The 18,898-nt window shown below is 50.5% G+C and overlaps 1 protein-coding gene across 2 annotated transcripts in view; it reads left to right on the top strand.

The window, feature by feature from the left end:
* OTOF (otoferlin) overlaps positions 1-18,898 on the top strand; it is a 202,241-nt gene that overhangs the window by 120,829 nt on the left and 62,514 nt on the right. Inside the window, exons 6-9 of one of the 2 annotated variants that reach the window (XM_054024576.1) lie at positions 7,761-7,805; positions 15,274-15,350; positions 18,094-18,220; positions 18,561-18,615. In XM_054024576.1, the coding sequence (XP_053880551.1) occupies positions 7,761-7,805; positions 15,274-15,350; positions 18,094-18,220; positions 18,561-18,615 (304 nt within the window). The remainder of the gene's footprint in view (positions 1-7,760; positions 7,806-15,273; positions 15,351-18,093; positions 18,221-18,560; positions 18,616-18,898) is intronic. The other variant, XM_054024575.1, reaches the window with a different exon arrangement.

Here is an 18,898-nt window from a genome sequence, read left to right as displayed (position 1 = left end):
TACCCCCTTCCCATTAGCATTCACTATGTTAGGCATTCCTTCAGACTTCTCGGTGAAGACCGAAACAAAGAAGTCATTAAGCATCTCTGCCATTTCCAAGTTTCCTGTTACTGTTTCTCCCTCTTCACTAAGCAGTGGGCCTACCCTGTCTTTGGTCTTCCTCTTGCTTCTAATGTATTGATAAAAAGTCTTCTTGTTTCCTTTTATTCCCGTAGCTAGTTTGAGCTCATTTTGTGCCTTTGCCTTTCTAATCTTGCCCCTGCATTCCTGTGTTGTTTGCCTATATTCATCCTTTGTAATCTGTCCTAGTTTCCATTTTTTATATGACTCCTTTTTATTTTTTAGATCGTGCAAGATCTCGTGGTTAAGCCAAGGTGGTCTTTTGCCACATTTTCTATCTTTCCTAACCAGCGGAATAGCTTGCTTTTGGGCCCTTAATAGTGTCCCTTTGAAAAACTGCCAACTCTCCTCAGTTGTTTTTCCCCTCAGTCTTGATTCCCATGGGACCTTACCTATCAGCTCTCTGAGCTTCCCAAAATCTGCCTTCCTGAAATCCATTGTCTCTATTTTGCTGTTCTCCCTTCTACCCTTCCTTAGAATTGCAAAGTCTATGATTTCATGATCACTTTCACCCAGGCTGCCTTCTACTTTCACATTCTCAACGAGTTCCTCCCTATTTGTTAAAATCAAGTCTAGAACAGCTTCCCCCCTAGTAGCTTTTTCAACCTTCTGAAATAAAAAGTTGTCTCCAATGCAGTCCAAGAATTTGTTGGATAGTCTGTTCCCCGCTGTGTTATTTTCCCAACATATATCCGGATAGTTGAAGTCCCCCATCACCACCAAATCTTGGGCTTTGGATGATTTTGTTAGTTGCTTGAAAAAAGCCTCATTCACCTCTTCCACCTGGTTAGGTGGCCTGTAGTAGACGCCTAGCATGACATCTCCCTTGTTTTTTGCCCCTTTAAGCCTAACCCAGAGACTCTCAACACTTCCGTCTCCTATGTCCATCTCTACCTCAGTCCAAGTGTGTACATTTTTAATATATAAGGCAACACCTCCTCCCTTTTTCCCCTGTCTATCCTTCCTGAGCAAGCTGTACCCATCCACACCAACATTCCCCGCAATCTCTTCTCCAGGGATTGGTCTCAAATGATTGAGCAAGTATCTTGTTCAACCATGGTCTGGGAGGTGTCACAGCATATGGAATCACAGTTCGTCTTTCACAGGAGGCATTGATTAAACAGATACAAACTATTGACACAAACAGGCCAGCTTCTACACAGCTTAAGTCCCAGCTTTGTCTGTGTTGTTAACCACAAACCACACTCGGCCTATAACTCTGTAGAGCACACAGAGCTATCTAGTGGCTGGGTAATATGATTACAAGTAAACATATCATTACAAGGCACAACATTATAGATTGTCTTGCTAAGAGCAGATCTGATCTGGCAAGGGCAGATCCGATTGGATCGGTCCCAGTGATGTGTCCTAGGGATAATGGTTTTCTTGCTGTTGGTGGGATGCTTTTAAATCTGACAATGTGATGTTGTTCCTCCCCCTCTCCCCCTCTTTCTGCACCTAATTCAGCAAAATGTCTGAAATGAGGAATACACTCAGTGATGGATACAAGTCAGTAGCAAGGTACGACTACCCTGTGTCTGGAGGGGGCTGTGTGCAGTTTTGGAGGAGGGTTTTCTCTCTGACCCCACCCATCTTCTTATGCCTGTGCTGTTCTGGGCTGCTCCCACACACCACCGGTTCCACACCCCATCATCCTGCCAACCCGTATGACTCTGCGTAGAAATACACTCAGGGTCTCAGTAACTCTGATTACCACCAGGCTTATCTGCTCGGCAGCCCCGGGCAATGAGCTGGTATCCACTTCCCCTGTGTCTTTGGCCTCAGAGCCACCACCGTAAGCCCCCTTGTTGGCATTCTCTGCAGAGGCCCCAGGTCTGAATGGACCTAGAGATTGGACTATCCCAGGGCAGCATGGGGAAAGCTGGCGCTGCGCCAGTGCTCTCCATGTCCTGGGGCTGAAGGCCTGTGAATCAGCAGCAGGAAAATCACACACACACTGAGCTCCCAGGGGTGGCTGGGGGGCAGGACAGAGGCACAAACCCTCTTTTGAGAGAATTTCCCTTCCGTGGGAAATTCCCACATCTCAAAACTTTTTTCATCTTGAATCGCACAAGCAGATACTACGAAATTTCCCACGAAACGAAAATTTGGAACCATTTTGATTTGGAACCATTGAAATGCTTTGGCCTGTCTTTGTTGTTTTGATTTATTTTGTTTCATCTCTTATATTCTATAGCGTTAAATAGATTATAGATCTAATAAATACAACCTAATGAACACAATGAAATAAACATAATGAACACAACCAATCCTGTATCTCGGCGGGGGCTTAGACCAGATGACCTTTGCGGTCCCTTCTAACCCCTACCGATACATAAATATTTTAATATAATAGAAAAGTCTAACCAAAATGAATTGAAACAATGAAGCCGACTGTAAACATTCGTATGAAATGTTTTGACGCCAATGAAAGGGAAGGAGAAGGGCGAAACGGTTCGTTTCAACTCTTCGCTGTCCAAAATTCCATTGACATTGACACGTTGCTGGGAAAGGTTTGGAATTCAGGGAAACTGAATTTCACAACAGAAAACGTTTCCCGCCAGCGGGCATCTCTTTCCTTTGCGCAGGCAGCAGGGAGGGAACGCTGCCCTGCACACGGGAGGGCAGAGCGGAGATTTTCTCCCTGCCTGTCTGTGGCCCCGAGCTCCTCGGAACCAACGCACCTGGGTCCCAGCAGATGTACCCGCACCCCTCAGCACTCCCTGGGTTGGGCGGGCCAAGCGGTGCTGTTGGCCTCCTGAGGGCTTTGCAGACTTGCACCTCCAGGCCCTGCAGTGCAGAGGCTGGGGGTTACACAGGAGAGGGAGGGGAGAGGCCTGCACTTGGCAAGCCATTGGGGTTGGCGGGCTGAGATATGGGGCCAATGTGGTACTAGTGAGCTGGGAGGAGGTTCCCCCAGGCAGCGATGGAGTCTCAGACTAATGGGTGCTCTGGGCGGGCGTCTGGCTCCCCAAGGAGGGGCTCTGAGCTGCTCTCAGTACATCCCCACCCCGAGCAGGGAGCCGTCCTGTTGGGGTTCATTGCAGCCCCGGGCCTCTTCCCCTCTCCTTGGGGGTGCTCGAGGGCGGATAGCGCAGGGAAGGATGCGGGGTGCTGGGGTTGGCCTCGCTCTGCCCTGGCACTCACCCCGTCGATGGTGTTTCTCCTGAACAGCGACGCACACGGAGACCCCAGGTATCGGGTGCGAGGCGGGTGGTGTGTGTGCTGGTGTGTCGGCCCCGGCGTGGCGCGTGGCATGGCGTGACTTTGGAAAAGCCGGCCCAGAGCGCTGCTTCCCCTCCCCCCACACGACCAAAGGGGGAGGGGCTTCCTTCCACTCCCTCCCTTCCCCCCACCTCAGTGGGGGTGGGGCTTCCACTTGCTCCCCTCCCCCCATTTCTTCAATGGGGGGAGGGCTTCCTTCCGCTCATTCCCTTTTCCCCACTTGCCCTGGGGGTGTGGGGCTGCCATGCATATCTAACTATCTGCCTGTCTGCCACACCTCTCCCCACTGTGTCTGGGGCCTGCCTTGCTCTCTCAGTCCCGGTGCCCTGGCCTGCCTTGTGGACATTGCAGTGAGGTTTTGCCGTGGTTGGCTTGATTGCTTGGTGCATGAGCTCTGGGGGCACGTGGGGGGTGAGGTCTGTGTTCTTGCAGCCGAGCGGATTGTGTCTGAATCAACTGATCTTTGTGATTTCAGAGCTAAGGGGAGAGAGAAAAAGCACCTCATTTTGCCATTCAGGTACCCTGACCCTACCCCCCATCTCCCTGCTAGCAGGGGTCAGCGCTCCCTCTCCAGCCTCAGCTCTTAGCCCTCAGTAGCAGGGCTGCCGCTGGTCTCTCTTCCCCACGTTTCTGATTGGTGTGAAACCTTTTTCCTTCCAGACAAGAAGGGCCAGAGTACAGGGTCTTTGTGAGGCCAGGATCTGTGGTCCTGAGCGGGCCCCAGAGTGAGCCCATCTTCTGGGGCTGGATCCAGGCTCACAGCTGGCACGTGGAGGATAACAGATCAGACTCAAGCCCCCTGTGTTCTCCTGTGCCTTGCTCCTGGTTCGACGGTGTGGGACAGCCTCAGGCATGGAATTGACACCGCCAAGGACCACGTGTTCTGGCCCCACACAGAAAATGTTGGCCGACGGCAGGAAAGAATTGAGAGGGACGGTCAGACCCTGCCCAGGGTTCAGATATCACCCATGTGATCACGGAGCTCCACGCTGCCCTGCTGGGTCTCTGAGCAGAGCAGCGTGGAGCACTGAGCGTGCTTTATAACCCACAGTATCTAGCACATTAGAGCCCATACAGCGGCAGTGGAGAGGGCGCTGCTGGGCACGGGGGGGTCTGAGTCTAGTAAAGGGGAACAACGGCCTGGGAAGGTTGAATCCAACTGCTGTAGCCTGCTGTGTCACTCCTCCACATGACAGCCCTGTCCTGGCTCCCCAGCAGGGTTTGTCCCCTAGCTCTGCAGAAGTAAAAGTGTGTAACGCTACTGCTTGAGCTAAAGGAGAAACTCCATTCGCTGGCAGCAGCAGTCGATTGTTATCCACTAGAGGAACTGGCCACTAGAGGGGGACACAGCACACTTAAATTCGCTCAGGTTCACTCCCGCGCATGTGTGCGGGCAGGTACACACACACCTGGATGGAGAGAAATGAATCAGGCTTATTCAGTGCCATATGTGGGGAGTTAACTGGCTCCTTCCTGTCTATGGGACAAGGGCTGCTGAACTGTGACCACAACAAAACGATGAACATTTAACCCTTTGAGCATTAATGCTACCGATTACGTTTTACCTTTTAAGGCCCAGGATGCAAGCCCTTTAGCGGGGTGGGTGTATATATATGGCATATATGCATATGTCTGAGTTGCCATCTTTTGGCATGTGTATGTATATATGTTAATTTTTGTGTTCTCTTTTCTCTGCTGTTTACTTGTGTCTGGTTATTGGCTGATGAATACATGTATACATATATATATACACACATAGATGCAAAGCCGCTAGCGAGCTATTTATTGTAGATGCTTATTTCATGCCTGAGTCTACTTTGATTTCCAGTACGAGCTGCTGCTCCTTTCAATGTGGTTTTTGTAGTTTAAGGGCCCGATCCATAACCCACTGAAGTCACGGGACAGACGCTCATGTGCTTTGGCTCCCGTCTCAATTCCCCTGGTGTTGTCTTAATTTAACTTAATGAAAATACCTTGGGTCCAATTCCCTGCGGGCGTGAGTGGGGCCGTCTCTGCTGATATCCATGGGCCGGGGGTGCGTCTCTCCCGTTGTCTGTCCTTCCACCGGGGTTTAAGTACAAAGAGCCCAGTGTTGGTTGGAGGCAGCGGGAGGAACAGTCGTTCTGCTAGGCAGGGAGGCAGCAGGGAGGAGGCCGGGTAGCCCAGAGGTGTGCGAAACGCCCCCTTGTGGAGTAGGTGAGTCAAATCTGGACATTGTGCAAAGTGGAAAGGGGGTAAGAAAGTGATTTCCCTAGAGAGAGAGTCCCTGTCTGAGAAAATGCACTGTGCCATCAGGTGGCGTGAGACCCTCCCAACAGTCTGTACTCAGTAACTCCACACCCTGTGGGTTCTAGCCAAATGTGGGCTGCAAGGAAAGCAGAATTTAGCACCTGCTGCTCCAGAATGCAGGCCTCTGAGGGGCAATCTCCATCAGCTATTCATAGTACTGAGTCTTAGATCATCCATGTGGACCTCCATCCACTAGAAGGAGGCATAGCCGCCAAAAGCGCTTGAGCATGTCTGATTGCAGCCAGCAGAGGGCAGCAGTGTGCATGCCCAAGTGCAGCGGACACGGGACAGATTGCAGGGAGTGGGGGGTAAGCGAGGATTTTCGCTCTTCCACCCTCGCCCTGTAGACCTTGGTCTTCCTGGTGCCCGAATTCCCAGGTGTCCAGGGGAAGCCAAGCTGTCAGAGTCCTGCGTTCCGGGTCGCGGTAATGGAGTGAGACTGTGGGCTGGTCCCGCTAAGAGCACAAGATATTCCAGTGTTCCTAGCATTGGGATGTGCCATGATCCACACCGTTGCAGCTAGCCCAAAGGATTCTGGGAGATATTTTTAAAGATCTGATCGCACGGGATGGGGGTGAAGGGTTTTGTTTTGTTTGTTGTTTCTTCTGGGGGGTTTTATGTGTTTTGGAAATGTTTTTGACATGTATTGTTTTGGTTATTGTATTACCATGGCGTCTAGGGGTTGCAGTCACAGATCAGGTCCCCATTGTGCTAGGTGTAAAAACACAGAAAAACCAGTCCCTGTCTGAAGGAGCGTACAACCTAAGTATAGGGCCAGAGGGAGAGATACAGACAGATGGGGTGTGCAAGGAAGCAAGGAGAACTGGTCCGCGTGACAGGCAGCAGTCTCAGCACATCAGTACTGCCAACCCCACACATTCCAAAATCATGAGACAGGCCCCCCAAATCACGAGATTTACTTAAAAATCAACAATATTTGGCTTTTGGTGTCTGTTTTTTTTTTTGGGAGGGGGTCACCTTTTCCTGCATTTCTTCACAATCAGGCGGGCTAGAAACTTGTTTTTAAAAAGGAAAGTCGGTTCTCAGAGATTCACGTGACTCCGGGAGCTGGAGCTTCAAGACAAAACCCCAAGTAGCAGGAGGTTGGTGATAAAATTGTGAGAGTTGGCAACCCTGCTGGTGTTGAGATTTTGGTAGGGGAGTTTTAAGGAGGACAGTCAGGTGGCTTTGCCGATGTTTACAGGAAGCTTCTGCCATGTATAGTGGGGGGCATGAGTGAGAACGTGAAGGTGCCTTTAATTCCCTTCCTTCACTCTGCCTGGACTCAAGACGTGGCGTGAGACGCCTTCACCCTAACAAGAAATGCCACTGTGCCCTCCCAGCTGGGTCACTTACTAATAGCTCAGCCAACTTCTCCGGGGCTGATTTTATGAGTCTCCTACGACCAGCTCAGCTGGATGGAGACCAGCTCCTGTCAGAATATCCTGGTGAGACACAAAGTGTGAAATTCCCCCTGTGCCGAGGGCCAGTGCAAGGAGCTTAAGCGGAGCTAGACTTTGTACTGGCCCCTCTGCACAGATGGAATCTCGCCCCAAGGGGACCCCAACTAGGCTAGGCTGCTTCGAGCCATGTGCGGGAATGGGCCCACGTGCTGTTCTCAGGGTTCCCGGGGAAGGTCATTATCTAGGAGCTCAGTGAATTCATCTGCCCCATTCCTTCTCACCAACTGCCCCCTTTCCAGCTTCTGGGAGCAGAGCAGCAAACTCCAATTAACATTCATCTGCAAATCACCTCCATCTCCACTGAGCTCCACTGCTCCGTTACGTGGTCCCCCCATCACCTCCCATGGCGGATGCTCAGTGGATGCTCATTCAGATGGTCTAAGGGGGGTTAGACCTAGAGAGACAGGTCCAGGTCCTAAAGGTGACCTCTGAACCCAAACCTGACCCCAGTGGCATCAGCGTTCAGGGGCACTTGGGGATGGGTCCCTGCGTGATGGCCAGCTCCACTTAGTGACCTGCCGAGTTAGAAAGGGCCGAGAAAGCAGCCAGGGAAGGGGCCGCGTGTACGTTTTATTGACTGGCGGATGCCGGCGATCAATCTGTAAATGGCACCCACTGGTTTGTTTCCCTTTTGTTCTTTCGCTGCCCGGCCGCTCGCTTCAGCAAAGGCAAAGAGAAGACGAAAAGGGGCAAAGACGGCGAGCACAAGTAGGTGTCCTCTCTCCGCGCGCTCGCGCTATCTCCTGGGCATGGCTGGCGGGGCAGAGCCAACCCTGGGGCGCCCCCCTCCTCTGAAACTGTCTCAGCCGCCAGCCGCTGGGCCCAGGGCAAACCAGCTCTCTCTCTCTGTCAGGGTTGCGGCTGGGAGGCTGGACAGTCTTCTAAAAGAGGCACTCTAGTTCTGACAGGAATTAAATCGGGGCAGTCCTAGGGCCTGCGTCATCCAGGACAGACAAGATGAGCATCGTGGCCTTATCTCTTGTGAACCTATGGCCCCTCTCTTGGCAGTGTGAGCAGAGGGCCCAAGGTCAGAGTGGGCCTGGCGAGTGAGCGAGCGATCTCCCCTCCTCCTCTCCCTTCGGCAGCCCGGCCCTGGCAGGGTAGAAGCATGTTGGCAGAGCTCAGTGTGGGTGCTGGGCTGGGGGCCTTCGGTCTGCAGGGCTATCAGCTGAGCACTGATCAAAGAAAGAGCCCAGGACTGGGGGGCTTTTTTGCCAGCGAGAGCCCGCTAGGGCCAAAAGTGGGGTTTGAGTCTGGGATCTTCAGTGCTAAAAGCATGAGCCTCTACTTATTGAGCTAAAGGAGTAGCTCCATTAGCTGGCAGCAGTAGAAGACTTTTATCCTCTTACAAGGACCAGCCGATAGAAAGGGACAAAGAACCCACTTTCTCTGATGTGTGTTAAGAAATGGCACTACGATGTTTCAAAGCCATATTCTGTTTCCCTGTTGTATCTGATCCAACATCTCCCCCAGCACTCTCCCAAGACAGAGTCAATCTAAGCAAACTTGTTCTCCCTTGTTTGTAACATCCACATTTCGCAGCTTTCCCGTTCCATCCTGTTCAGAGTTGGCTTTTGCTGCGAGGACTTCCTAGCGCTCCCTGGGGGCTAGAGAGCAAACTCGGTGGCGCTGCTCCGCCTGGATCCCTAGCTTTCTAGGGCCAATCGGAGGCTGCCGTTGGCTGGTTTCTGAGCTCTCCAGTTCAGCTGTGGTGACCATGGCTTACGGTGGCTGCGATGCCTTTGGCATGCCCAAGGTGAATGAGGTGATACGTTACGGTAGCATTCATAGGTGCTGGCCTCTCACCTTCTGACTGGGTGAAAATGACTCCAATAAAAGGCCAGCTCAGAGTCCCACTGGATTGACTTGGTGCTGACTCTCTGCCCTGGAGCGAATTTCAATCTGCTCTGAAAAAAGGAATAGGAACAATACTGGAGATGTGGGGTCTGGTTCCCATGGCCCTGCACCTTGTGCTGTCCTCTTCCCCAGCGCCAGGTTGGTATCGGACACTGACACTGGTACGAATGAGCGGAGGGTCCTGATTTGGCAGCCTCGGGGCTGCTCTAAATAAAAATTAAAATAAATAAATAAGATTTTACACTCTAATTTACACATGGCTGCCCCTTGCCCCACAGGCCATGCCATTATCTGTGGAGGATTGCCAGGGTGCGTAGACATTCGGCCCACCACCCCTGCCCTCAGCCAAGCGCCCTGTGCCAGGCGGAGGTGGCATAGAAGCAGGTATGGCATTTCTGTGACCATGCCAAGATTTGCGTACGTAGGGGAAGTCCTCAGGGGGGGCCTGACCCACTGGCTTTGCTAGGTGGGAGTGTTAGATGGGGGTACGGGGGCCAACCACTGGTTTTCAGCTGACATCCTGTCTCTTGAAGGCACTATCATGGATGTTGGGTTTGAAAGCACGAGATGAAAGACGCCAGAGCCCCCTCCCCGCCCCAAAACAGTGATGGTTAAAAAGTCAGAGACAGCTGTGAATAATTCAACAGCAGCCTGTAACCAGATCCAGGCCTAGGCCCCAGCTGGGACACAGGCTGTGGGGAGAAGCGCCCAGCACCCCCTGCACCATGCCCACAGGGCGCCTCTCTATCTGCACCCCCAGTGGGAGAGACAGGGAGGGGAACCCGGAGGCTGGGTTTCAAAGTGACCCGGAAAAACCCCAGGACGGAGCCCTTTGCAAAGGGCCGGTGCCACCTGCAACGACTGCGGAGCAGGCCCTGGCATCTCAGGTTCTCAGGCCCTCATCCAATATTCATGCAGGGACGGTATCAGCTCTCCACTGCCGCCCGCCCAGCCAGCTCCCTTCCCCTCCCCTCTTTGTCTGGGGGGCGGGGGGCTTAACCTTTGTGTAGTACGGCAAAGAGCCAGAGGCAGGTGGGAGCGGAGAATCAGCGGGAGATCCCCTCCTCATCCACCCCCAAATCAACCCCAGGCCACTCCGGGAAACTCAACACGGCCAGAGGCTTCGTAGCGCCCCCCCCCCCCCGCTCCCAACCCGGCGGGCTCTGGCAGGGATGGCTGCTGCGTGGCACCGGTAAAGCCGCCGTCACGTGCCCTAGCAGCCAGGTAGGCGCTCTCCTGTCTGTGCCGATCTCTCGGGGAAAGCCGGACTGTGGACTGTCAGCTGGTGAAGGTAGCATGGAAATGGGGGGTCCGGGGAGGGGGGAGGTATTTGCCATCTCTCACTTTACCTTGACCTGAAAGGGTGACAGGTGGGACTTGGAGCGATGGGAGGGTTGGGGGCAGGCAGGGGGAGCGAGCTAGACCGAATTTCTGTTGTTGGCAGCCACGAGGATGTGCCAGTCCTGGATGCTTCTCTCTCTCTCTCTCTCTTTCTCATTCACTCTTTCTTTTTTTTCTGGAAAGTAGGAATTTTTCTAGCTCTTCCCAGTTGCCAAGTGGCCGGCAGTTTGCTGGGTCCTCGCTCCCAGGAGCATGTGGTCTTTAAGAAAAAAGACCGAAAGAAGGGGAAATTGCCTCATTCATTACTGGGAATGGAAGGAGCGGAGAAGGGATGCACATGTGTGGCAGGTCCTAACCCTAAGCTCTTATCTTCATGGGGGGAGCCTCCTGTTCCTATAAACCCTACTCCACGTCGGTCAGCCAGGGCTGGGAACCCTCCTCCGGCATGGGCTGGAAGATCCGGTAGTGACCTTAAGGCAAGACACATATTCTGGAGCCCCCGTTTGCCCTCTGTCGCAGGGGGAGCTGGCCCCTTTAAATGAAGCAGATCCGGCTCCCCTGTGCCAGCACGGGGGTGTCCTCTGCTGACTTGATTCAGAGGGTGGGTGAATGAGGCAGATAGCTAGGCGTGGGGACGAGGTCCCTGGAGAGAGTTGCAAAGGTCCCCGGGGAACACTGAGGGCAGCGGTGGGGCAGTCATGACAGCCTCCTAGTGAAAATATCAGCCAATACAGGGGGCTATTCATAGTCCTCCCTTGAAATATTTAGCAAAGCGCTGGGGCACATAAGAATGGCCAGACTGGGTCAGACCAAAGGTCCATCTAGCCCAGTATCCTGTTTTCTGTCAGTGGCCAATGCCAGGTGCCCCAGAGGGAATGAACAGAGCGGGGAATCATCAAGTGATCCATCCACGGTCGCCCATTCCCAGGTTCTGGCAAACAGAGGCTCGGGACACCATCCCTGCCCAGCCTGGTTAATAGCCATTGATGGGCCTATCCTCCACGAACCCTGTTATAGTTGTGGCCTTCACAACATCTGCTGGCAAAGAGTTCCACAGGTGGACTGTGCATTGTGTGAAGAAATACTTCCTTTTGTTTGTTTTAAACCTGCTGCCTGTTCATTTCATTTGGTGACCCCCCTAGTTCTTGTGTCATGAGAAGGAGTAAATATCACTTCCTTATTTACTTTCTTCACACCGTCATGATTTTACAGACCTCTCTCAAATCCCCCCCCCCCTTTGTTGTCTCTTTTCCAAACTGAAAAGTCCCCGTTTTATTAATCTCTCCTCATACGGAAGCCATTCCATACCTCTAATCATTTTTGTTGCCCTTTTCTGAACCTTTTCCAATTCCAATAGATCTTTTTTGAGATGGGGCGACCACATCTGCACGCAGTATTCAAGATGCGGGCGCACCATGGATGTATATGGAGGCATTATGATATTGTCTGTCTTATTAGCTAACCCTTTCTTAACGATTCCCACGGGCAAACCTTCAACCAGACACTCAAACCCATCCCCATTCAGCAAAGGGCATAAGAACACGCTGAACTGTATGCCAGTGATGAACCGGTTTGCGGAGACGGATTAGACGTGTGTTGAACGGCTGTGCTGAATGGGAGCTGTGATAGGGGAGTTTTAGGAGCATTATTTTCTTCTCTGAGCAGCCCACCCGGCAGTCCTGCAACACCCTCGCAAACCCCCCCCCACACACACACACACGCCCACACACACACGCCATCTGCCTTCTTTTTTGTTCCCAAATTAAAACAAACCTTAATATTTAATAACATGGCTTCAGTGGCTGTTCATTATGTGCTAATCCGCTGCCAGTAAGCTGCTCTCTTGTACCACCCCTGGGCCGGAGGTGGATTTGGGGTTTGGAGCGACTAATTAAAAAGAACGACGTTTAATTACCTCTGGAGGAATAATTGCAGTCCTGCCCAAAGGCTCAGCATCTACTGCAGTTCTCCAGCTGCCAAGTGGAAGCAGGATGTTGGAGAGAATGATGTTCTTAAAGCAAAAGCTCTTTGCGAGGTGAATAAGAGAAGGTTGCTGTTAAGCAGAGATCGGTACAGATTTATAAACTGCTTTTCAGTTCTGCTCTTTCCTCAGTCACCTCCAGACAAACTCACATGTGGTGGCGTCACAGCAAGGAGAAATCTGCCCTTTGAGTGTAACCCTTCTTACATCACTTTAGTCCCACTTAAACGCTGCGTGGAGGTGGGGCCTTGCCCCACTGCACGGGGTGAGTTTCACTCATCGTGAATGTACAAATTATCCAATGAATCCTTTTTTCCCCGATCCTCATTGCTGTGACCCGCAAGAATATTCCTACTCAGAGATTAGCAAACAAACTTCAGCCGTTGGGTTGTTCACAAGTAGTTCACTCAAGAACTGCAGCTGTTTGCCCTTCAGTATTTGTGGCATAGGATTGGCCATCTGTTTCTGCTTCTTGATGCCTGGAGAATAGCAAAGAATACCCTTTCTGATCCTGATTTCCAACTGAATCATTCTTGAAACGAAAAATTCACGAAACTTTCCAGATTCAGGACTATTTTCACCACGTTAACTGGTGCCTGTCCAAGACCAACAGCAGATAAAATGATTTCACAAGTAACAGTGAACCCCCAGCTACAGCTGGCCGAATGAGGGATTTTTTTGGATCGCCGGCAATTCTGAAAAATTGAAACAAAAAATGGTTTCGGGTAGAAGAGATGTGAAACATTTTCAACATTTTTGGCAAATCAAAATAAAACAAAATGGTTTTGGGTCAAGCTAAATGTTTTGTTCTGCCCAAAATGAAATCTTTCGTTTCAATTTCAAGCATTTTTCAAGTTTTCTAATTGTTTTAAATTACATTGCATTTCTAAACCAAAAGTTGTTTCCAAGTGAAAAATCCAAACGTTTCATTTTGAAAATGGTGAAATTTTTTTAAACAGGGGAGGGGGTCGGTGCTTTGAAATGAACAGTTTGGTGAAATCAACAGTAATTTGTGAAACCTTGTAGTCAAATCAGAATTTTTCAGCAAAAAAATTTTGGTTGAAAAATTTCACCTAGCTCCACCACCAACTCAAATAACAGTGAAACCAAAGAGCAAAAATACTTGCAATCGTTTGTGATATTACTTGACAAGCTCTGCATATTTATTATGCCATCGTATGAAATCAACCCAGTCTGTGGTGCTAAAGTTGTCAGTGTATTAAAGAACTATATTTTATTAACCCCGCATACCAAGTTCTGTTCAGCCTGGGAGCCAGTATATTAAATTATTGTTATATCAGACTAGCATATCATACTGAACCAGCCACAAACACCACTAAATGTTTGCCATGAATATCCATTTAAATTCACGTTGGCTGTGTTTCAAACCTACTTTGTGCCTAGCTTTGCCTTGGTTGCATGTTGTAGTTTTAAATCAGATCTGCGACTGCAGGCAGCAAATATCTCCAACGGCCGGTGATGGGACACTAAATGGGGAGGGTTCTGAGTTACTACAGAGAATTCTTTCCCAGGTGTCTGGCTGGTGGGTCTTGCCCACATGCTCAGGGTCTAACTGATGGCCATATTAGGGGTTGGGAAGGAATTTTCCTCCGGGTCAGATTGGCAGAGACCCTGGAGGAGGGGGAGAGAGTTCGCTTTCCTCTGCAGCATGGGGCATGGGACACTTGCAGGTTTAAACTAGTGTAAATGATGGATTCTCTGTAACTTTAAGTCTTTAAACCATGATTTGAGGACTTCAGTGACTCAGCCAGAGGTTCTGGGTCTGTTACAGGAGTGGGTGGGTGAGGTTCTGTGGCCTGTGAGGTGCAGGAGGTCAGGCTAGTTGACCGTGATGGTCCTTTCTGGCTTTAAAGTCTATGAGTCTAAGGTAGCCAGAATACCCCCCGATCCCCATTTTTAGTGCCATTATAAATCAGCAAGTGTTGACTAAATAGTCGAGCAAGCGTTTTTCCTGGCAGGAATGTCCGTGGGGCGGATGAGTTTTCAGTGAATATTAACAGCAAGGGAATTTTGAACCCATAAGTGAGAATATGTATGCCAGAAACCTGAAACACTTTCATCCAATCGGGCAACATAAAAAATACCATGTGATCTGTGTAGCCAATCCAAAGTAATCAACACACTTTGGCTTTCAGGGGCCAGCTCCTCAGTGACAATAAATTGTTGCGGCTCCATTGCAGTGAATGGCGCTCCGGGACAACTTGCGCCAGTTGAGGATCCAGCCCCGGATGCTGAATATTTGCAGGGAGCGGCTGGCATACACGCTGCAGGCCAAGTCTTATGGTTCAAAATGATTCAGGGTGAAAATTCCCCCCGGTGCAGAGACCAACCGATGTGGGATGTCAGTGGTGCTTGGGGCTTGTGCTGGCCCCTCTGCGTTGGGAAATGCACCCCCCGCTGACCTGTGGCTGGTAGGCAGCTTATGGACAAAAAGTCACATCGCTGAAAGCGCACGTGGTGCGTCACCGTTGTCAATCTGGGGTGTCTTGGCCCCATTTCAGCCTGGTGTTTTAGCCCCAGTTTGGGGGTATTCTGGCTCTATTCTGGGATAGGCTAATTAGTATTTAACTCTCCGAGTGGACTATTTTAGCTGATATTTTCACCCTAGTTTGGGGCATGGGTACTTAACAAGAGAGACAGAGTGGCCTAGTAGTAGAGCACTGGACCGGGACTCAGGAAAGCTGGGTTCTATTCCCTCCTCTTCTGCTGGGTGACCCAGGGTAAATTACATCACTGCTCTGTGCCTCTGTTTCCCCATCTGTGAAATGGGGCTGATGCTACTGACCTCCTCTATAAAACACTCTGAGTTCTACAAATGAAAATGTAGATGGCATCTGAGTCCCAGAGTAGAATGCCCTAGTTTGGGGTAGGTTAATCTGCAGCGTGCTCTTCTGTCCAGAAATGCCCAGACAAAAATATCTGCAACTACCAGATTCAATGAGTTCTGCCTTCTTCCCCTGCCCCCGCTTCTTGCAGAGCTGGGAAAGGAGTCTTTTCAGCCATGAAGCTGGGCAAGATACGGCCCCCAAAGGAGGACCCTCACCGAAAGCAAGGTACGTGCAGCTGTGCAGAGCTGGGTCCCGGTTGGGTGGGAATACGTCAAAGCCTGGGTGGCCAGGCAGCTGCTGGCTGAGTTAGCAATGACGTGCAAATACATAATGAAATTGCTTCTTTATGCTGTATATTGCAGACCGACTGGGGGGGGGGGGGGCGGGGAGAGAGGGTGAATGTTTAAAAAGTGTTCTTTTTTTTTTTAAATGTTCAGTTTTTCATCAAAACCAAACTAAACCCTCGTTCTCACGGTTTTTTCTTCTTCCCCCTGGAAAAGATGAGGGGAGGAAAACAGGGTTTTGGTTTTTTTTTCATTTTCTTTCCATTCAAATCAAAACAATTTTTTTCATTTAGATGAAAAAAAATTCAAATTTGGGGGGAGGGAAAAATCTTGTTTCTTTTCACATATTTTCCATGGAAAATCCTCACCATTTGCCAGCCAGCCTGAATGATTGATAGGCGGACAGGTCTGTAGGCATGCTTAGGATTTTTCCCCATGCGTGCAGACGTCAATGGAAATAGAGCCACAGGAAAAGGATTGGTAGGAAAAATGAGGCATAAAAGATGTTACAAGGAGGGGGATGAAAATTGTTCTCCTTAACCTCTGATGATAGGACAAGAAGCAATGGGCTTAAGTTACGGCAAGGGAGGTTCATGTTGGACATTAGGAAAAAATTCCCAACTGTCAGGGTAGTTAAGCACTGGAACAAATTATCTAGAGAGGTTGTGGAATCTCCATCACTGGGGATTTTTAAGAGCAGGTTGGACAAACACCTGTCAGGGATGGTCTAGTTATTACTTAGTCCTGCCTTGAGTGCAGGGGATTGGACTGGAAGACCTCTCAAGGTCCTTTCCAGTCCTATACTTCTGTGATTAGTATAGAGAAGGAACGAGCTATAGAAATACGATACCGATACACACCTCGGCACCTGCCCTGCATCGCTGTTCAAAACACATGGGAGCTAAGACGAGGGAGTGTTGATCTCTGGGCAGGATACACGGGTGAGGGCAGGCTGGGCCTGGAGTGCCTTCGCTTCCTGGCTGATGTTGCATCTGGGCTGCGGGGCACCATGTGCAGCGTCAGTGCCAGGTATAATGGAGGAATATCCTGTCCCCATCCATCCATTTCTCCCCCACTGCTGTGGCTCTGTGTTACCAGCTGCGGATGCCGCTCTGCTTACGTAACCTTGGCAGCTCAAGAGGGCTCTAGCGGGCTCACCTGGCGTAGGTGTAATTACCATGTCACCTCAGTGCTGGCAGCGGAGAGGACAGGAGACGTGTATGTTGCACCCTGTGATTACAAGGCCGCTTGCCTTGCATTGCGCTAATATCGAAATACACTGTGCGGTACTTACCGTGTCACTAGTGGGTAGAGCAGTCATGTGTGATCCGAGCGGGCGCTGTCACACGATAGGTTAGTGCTCTGTAACGCAGCCTCCTTTGCAACAAAACAAGGATGGGAAGAGAAGCATCAGACTGGCCAGTGGGGATAAACGGCACAATGGTCCATCCGCCACAGTGTCAAACCTTCTTCTCACCATCACTGGGCCCTCAGGTTGGTGTCCCGCCCCATGCTGTACCAGAGCTGGTCCATCTTAGCCAGTATCCCAGACTGGAGCAGACCGAGCACCCGTCTAGCTTGGCTAAGTAGCGGTTCAGCGGACACATGACGATGGGTTTCTGAAAGCTCTAATCCCTGGGAGGGTGCGGGGTAGTTTAACATGGTGCTGGAAGATGTAACTAGGGATCATGATGTGGAATTGGGAAAAGGAAACTCAAGATAAATATCACAGCAATCTTCATCGCAGAGAGACTGATGGGTTAGGCTGTGGAATAGGCTCCCAGGAGAAATTGTAGAAGGAAGCCCCTTTGCAGGAAACATTTCAAACTAGACCAGATAAGACATGCTGTAGGGAACAAGCCTGGGGAAAATGGACTAGATGTTCAAAAGGAAGAAAGGAGAGTAGCAAAATACAGACCCTGGACTTCAGAAAAGCAGACTTTGACTCCCTCAGGGAATGGATGGGCAGGATCCCCTGGGAGGCTAATATGAGGGGAAAGTTGTCCAGGAGAGCTGGCTGTATTTTAAAGAAGCCTTATTGAGGGCGCAGGAACAAACCATCCCGATGTGCAGAAAGAATAGCAAATATGACAGGCGATCGGCTTGGCTTAACAGAGAAATCTTCGGTGAGCTTAAACACAAAAAGGAAGCTTATAAGAAGTGGAAACTTGGACAGATGACTAGGGAAGAGTATAAAAACATTGCTCGAGCATGCAGGGCTGTAATCAGGAGGGCCAAGGCATGAGTGAGTTGCACCTAGCAATGGATGTGAAAGGTAACAAGAAGGATTTCTACAGGTATGTTAGCAGGGAAAGTGTGGGACCCTTACTGAATGGGGCAGGCAACCTAGCTGGTGTAACTGCAGATATTATGCTAATTTCAATGTCTCCGATCTGTTGTGGTTTTTAATCCTCGTAAGATATTTGCCTCCATAACATCCTACAGCAGCAAATGTCACAGGTTAATTATATGCAGCTCGAAAGCATACTTCCTCTCTCGCGGTTTGAAAACTGTTCCCTGTAATTGGATGCAGGGAGTCTTGCCTTTGCATTCTGGGGTTGGAGGAATAGGAGTTACTGACTGGCCTTCGCTGAGCCATTGAGTATTTAACACGCTATTATATAGGGGAGACACAGGCACCAGGGAAAGTCATTCTTTTGTCTGTGTTCGTGTGCGTCCATCAGATGAACCTGCCATTCTGGAGACAGAAGACCTGGACCGGAAAGCCATGCGGCTTGGAGGAGGCCTTGACCCAGACACCATTTCTCTGGCTTCAGTCACGGCCGTTACCACCAACGTGTCGAATAAGAGGTGAGGGAAGGATGGGAGCCAATACGAGACAGGAAGTGACATCACACATCCCACAGTCCAGATGCACACTCCGACTGCATTCGGGGGGGGGAGAGGGGTGATGAGCCAGGGTTGTTACCGCAATGGCTCTTTAAAGACCTGCCTGATAGTTTGCCACCTGCAGAAGGCAAAACTCGGGGCAGGGGGAGGGGGTTCATATCGCTTACATCCAGAGAGAGAGAGGTGAGAAGAGGCTCTATAATTTTGCAACTATTTTGTCAAGGGCTCCACATTTGTAGCAGCCAGAATATGCTGTTCCTCTCTTTGTTTTATGACCATTGATTTTTCCCCCCCTTCAAAGGTCAAAGCCTGACATTAAAATGGAGCCTAGTGCTGGCCGACCAATGGATTACCAAGTAAGTGGGGCCACTGTGACCCCTTTCCTACCCTCCACATGCTCCTGGGGCTCGAGGCTTGGGAGAGGGGGGCGTCAGCCTCCATAATCCCAGGTCTCTAGCATCCTCTGAATTAAAGGAGCAGACCTGTGCCAGAAAAGGGCTGAGATCTGCATGAGTCCATGTTTCCATCTTCCCCATGTTTCTGGCAGAGGGTGACAATGCCCGGCTATCCATGTGCGGGGTACAGCACTTCACCTACCCACCTAGGGGTCTGGTCATTCTTAATGATCCTCCTGAAACA

Source organism: Malaclemys terrapin, chromosome 3 (assembly GCF_027887155.1).
Source record: "Malaclemys terrapin pileata isolate rMalTer1 chromosome 3, rMalTer1.hap1, whole genome shotgun sequence".
NCBI lineage: Eukaryota > Metazoa > Chordata > Testudines > Emydidae > Malaclemys > Malaclemys terrapin.
The sequence above is the reverse complement of the archived record's forward strand: the minus strand, read 5'-3'. Positions and strand labels throughout refer to the sequence as shown.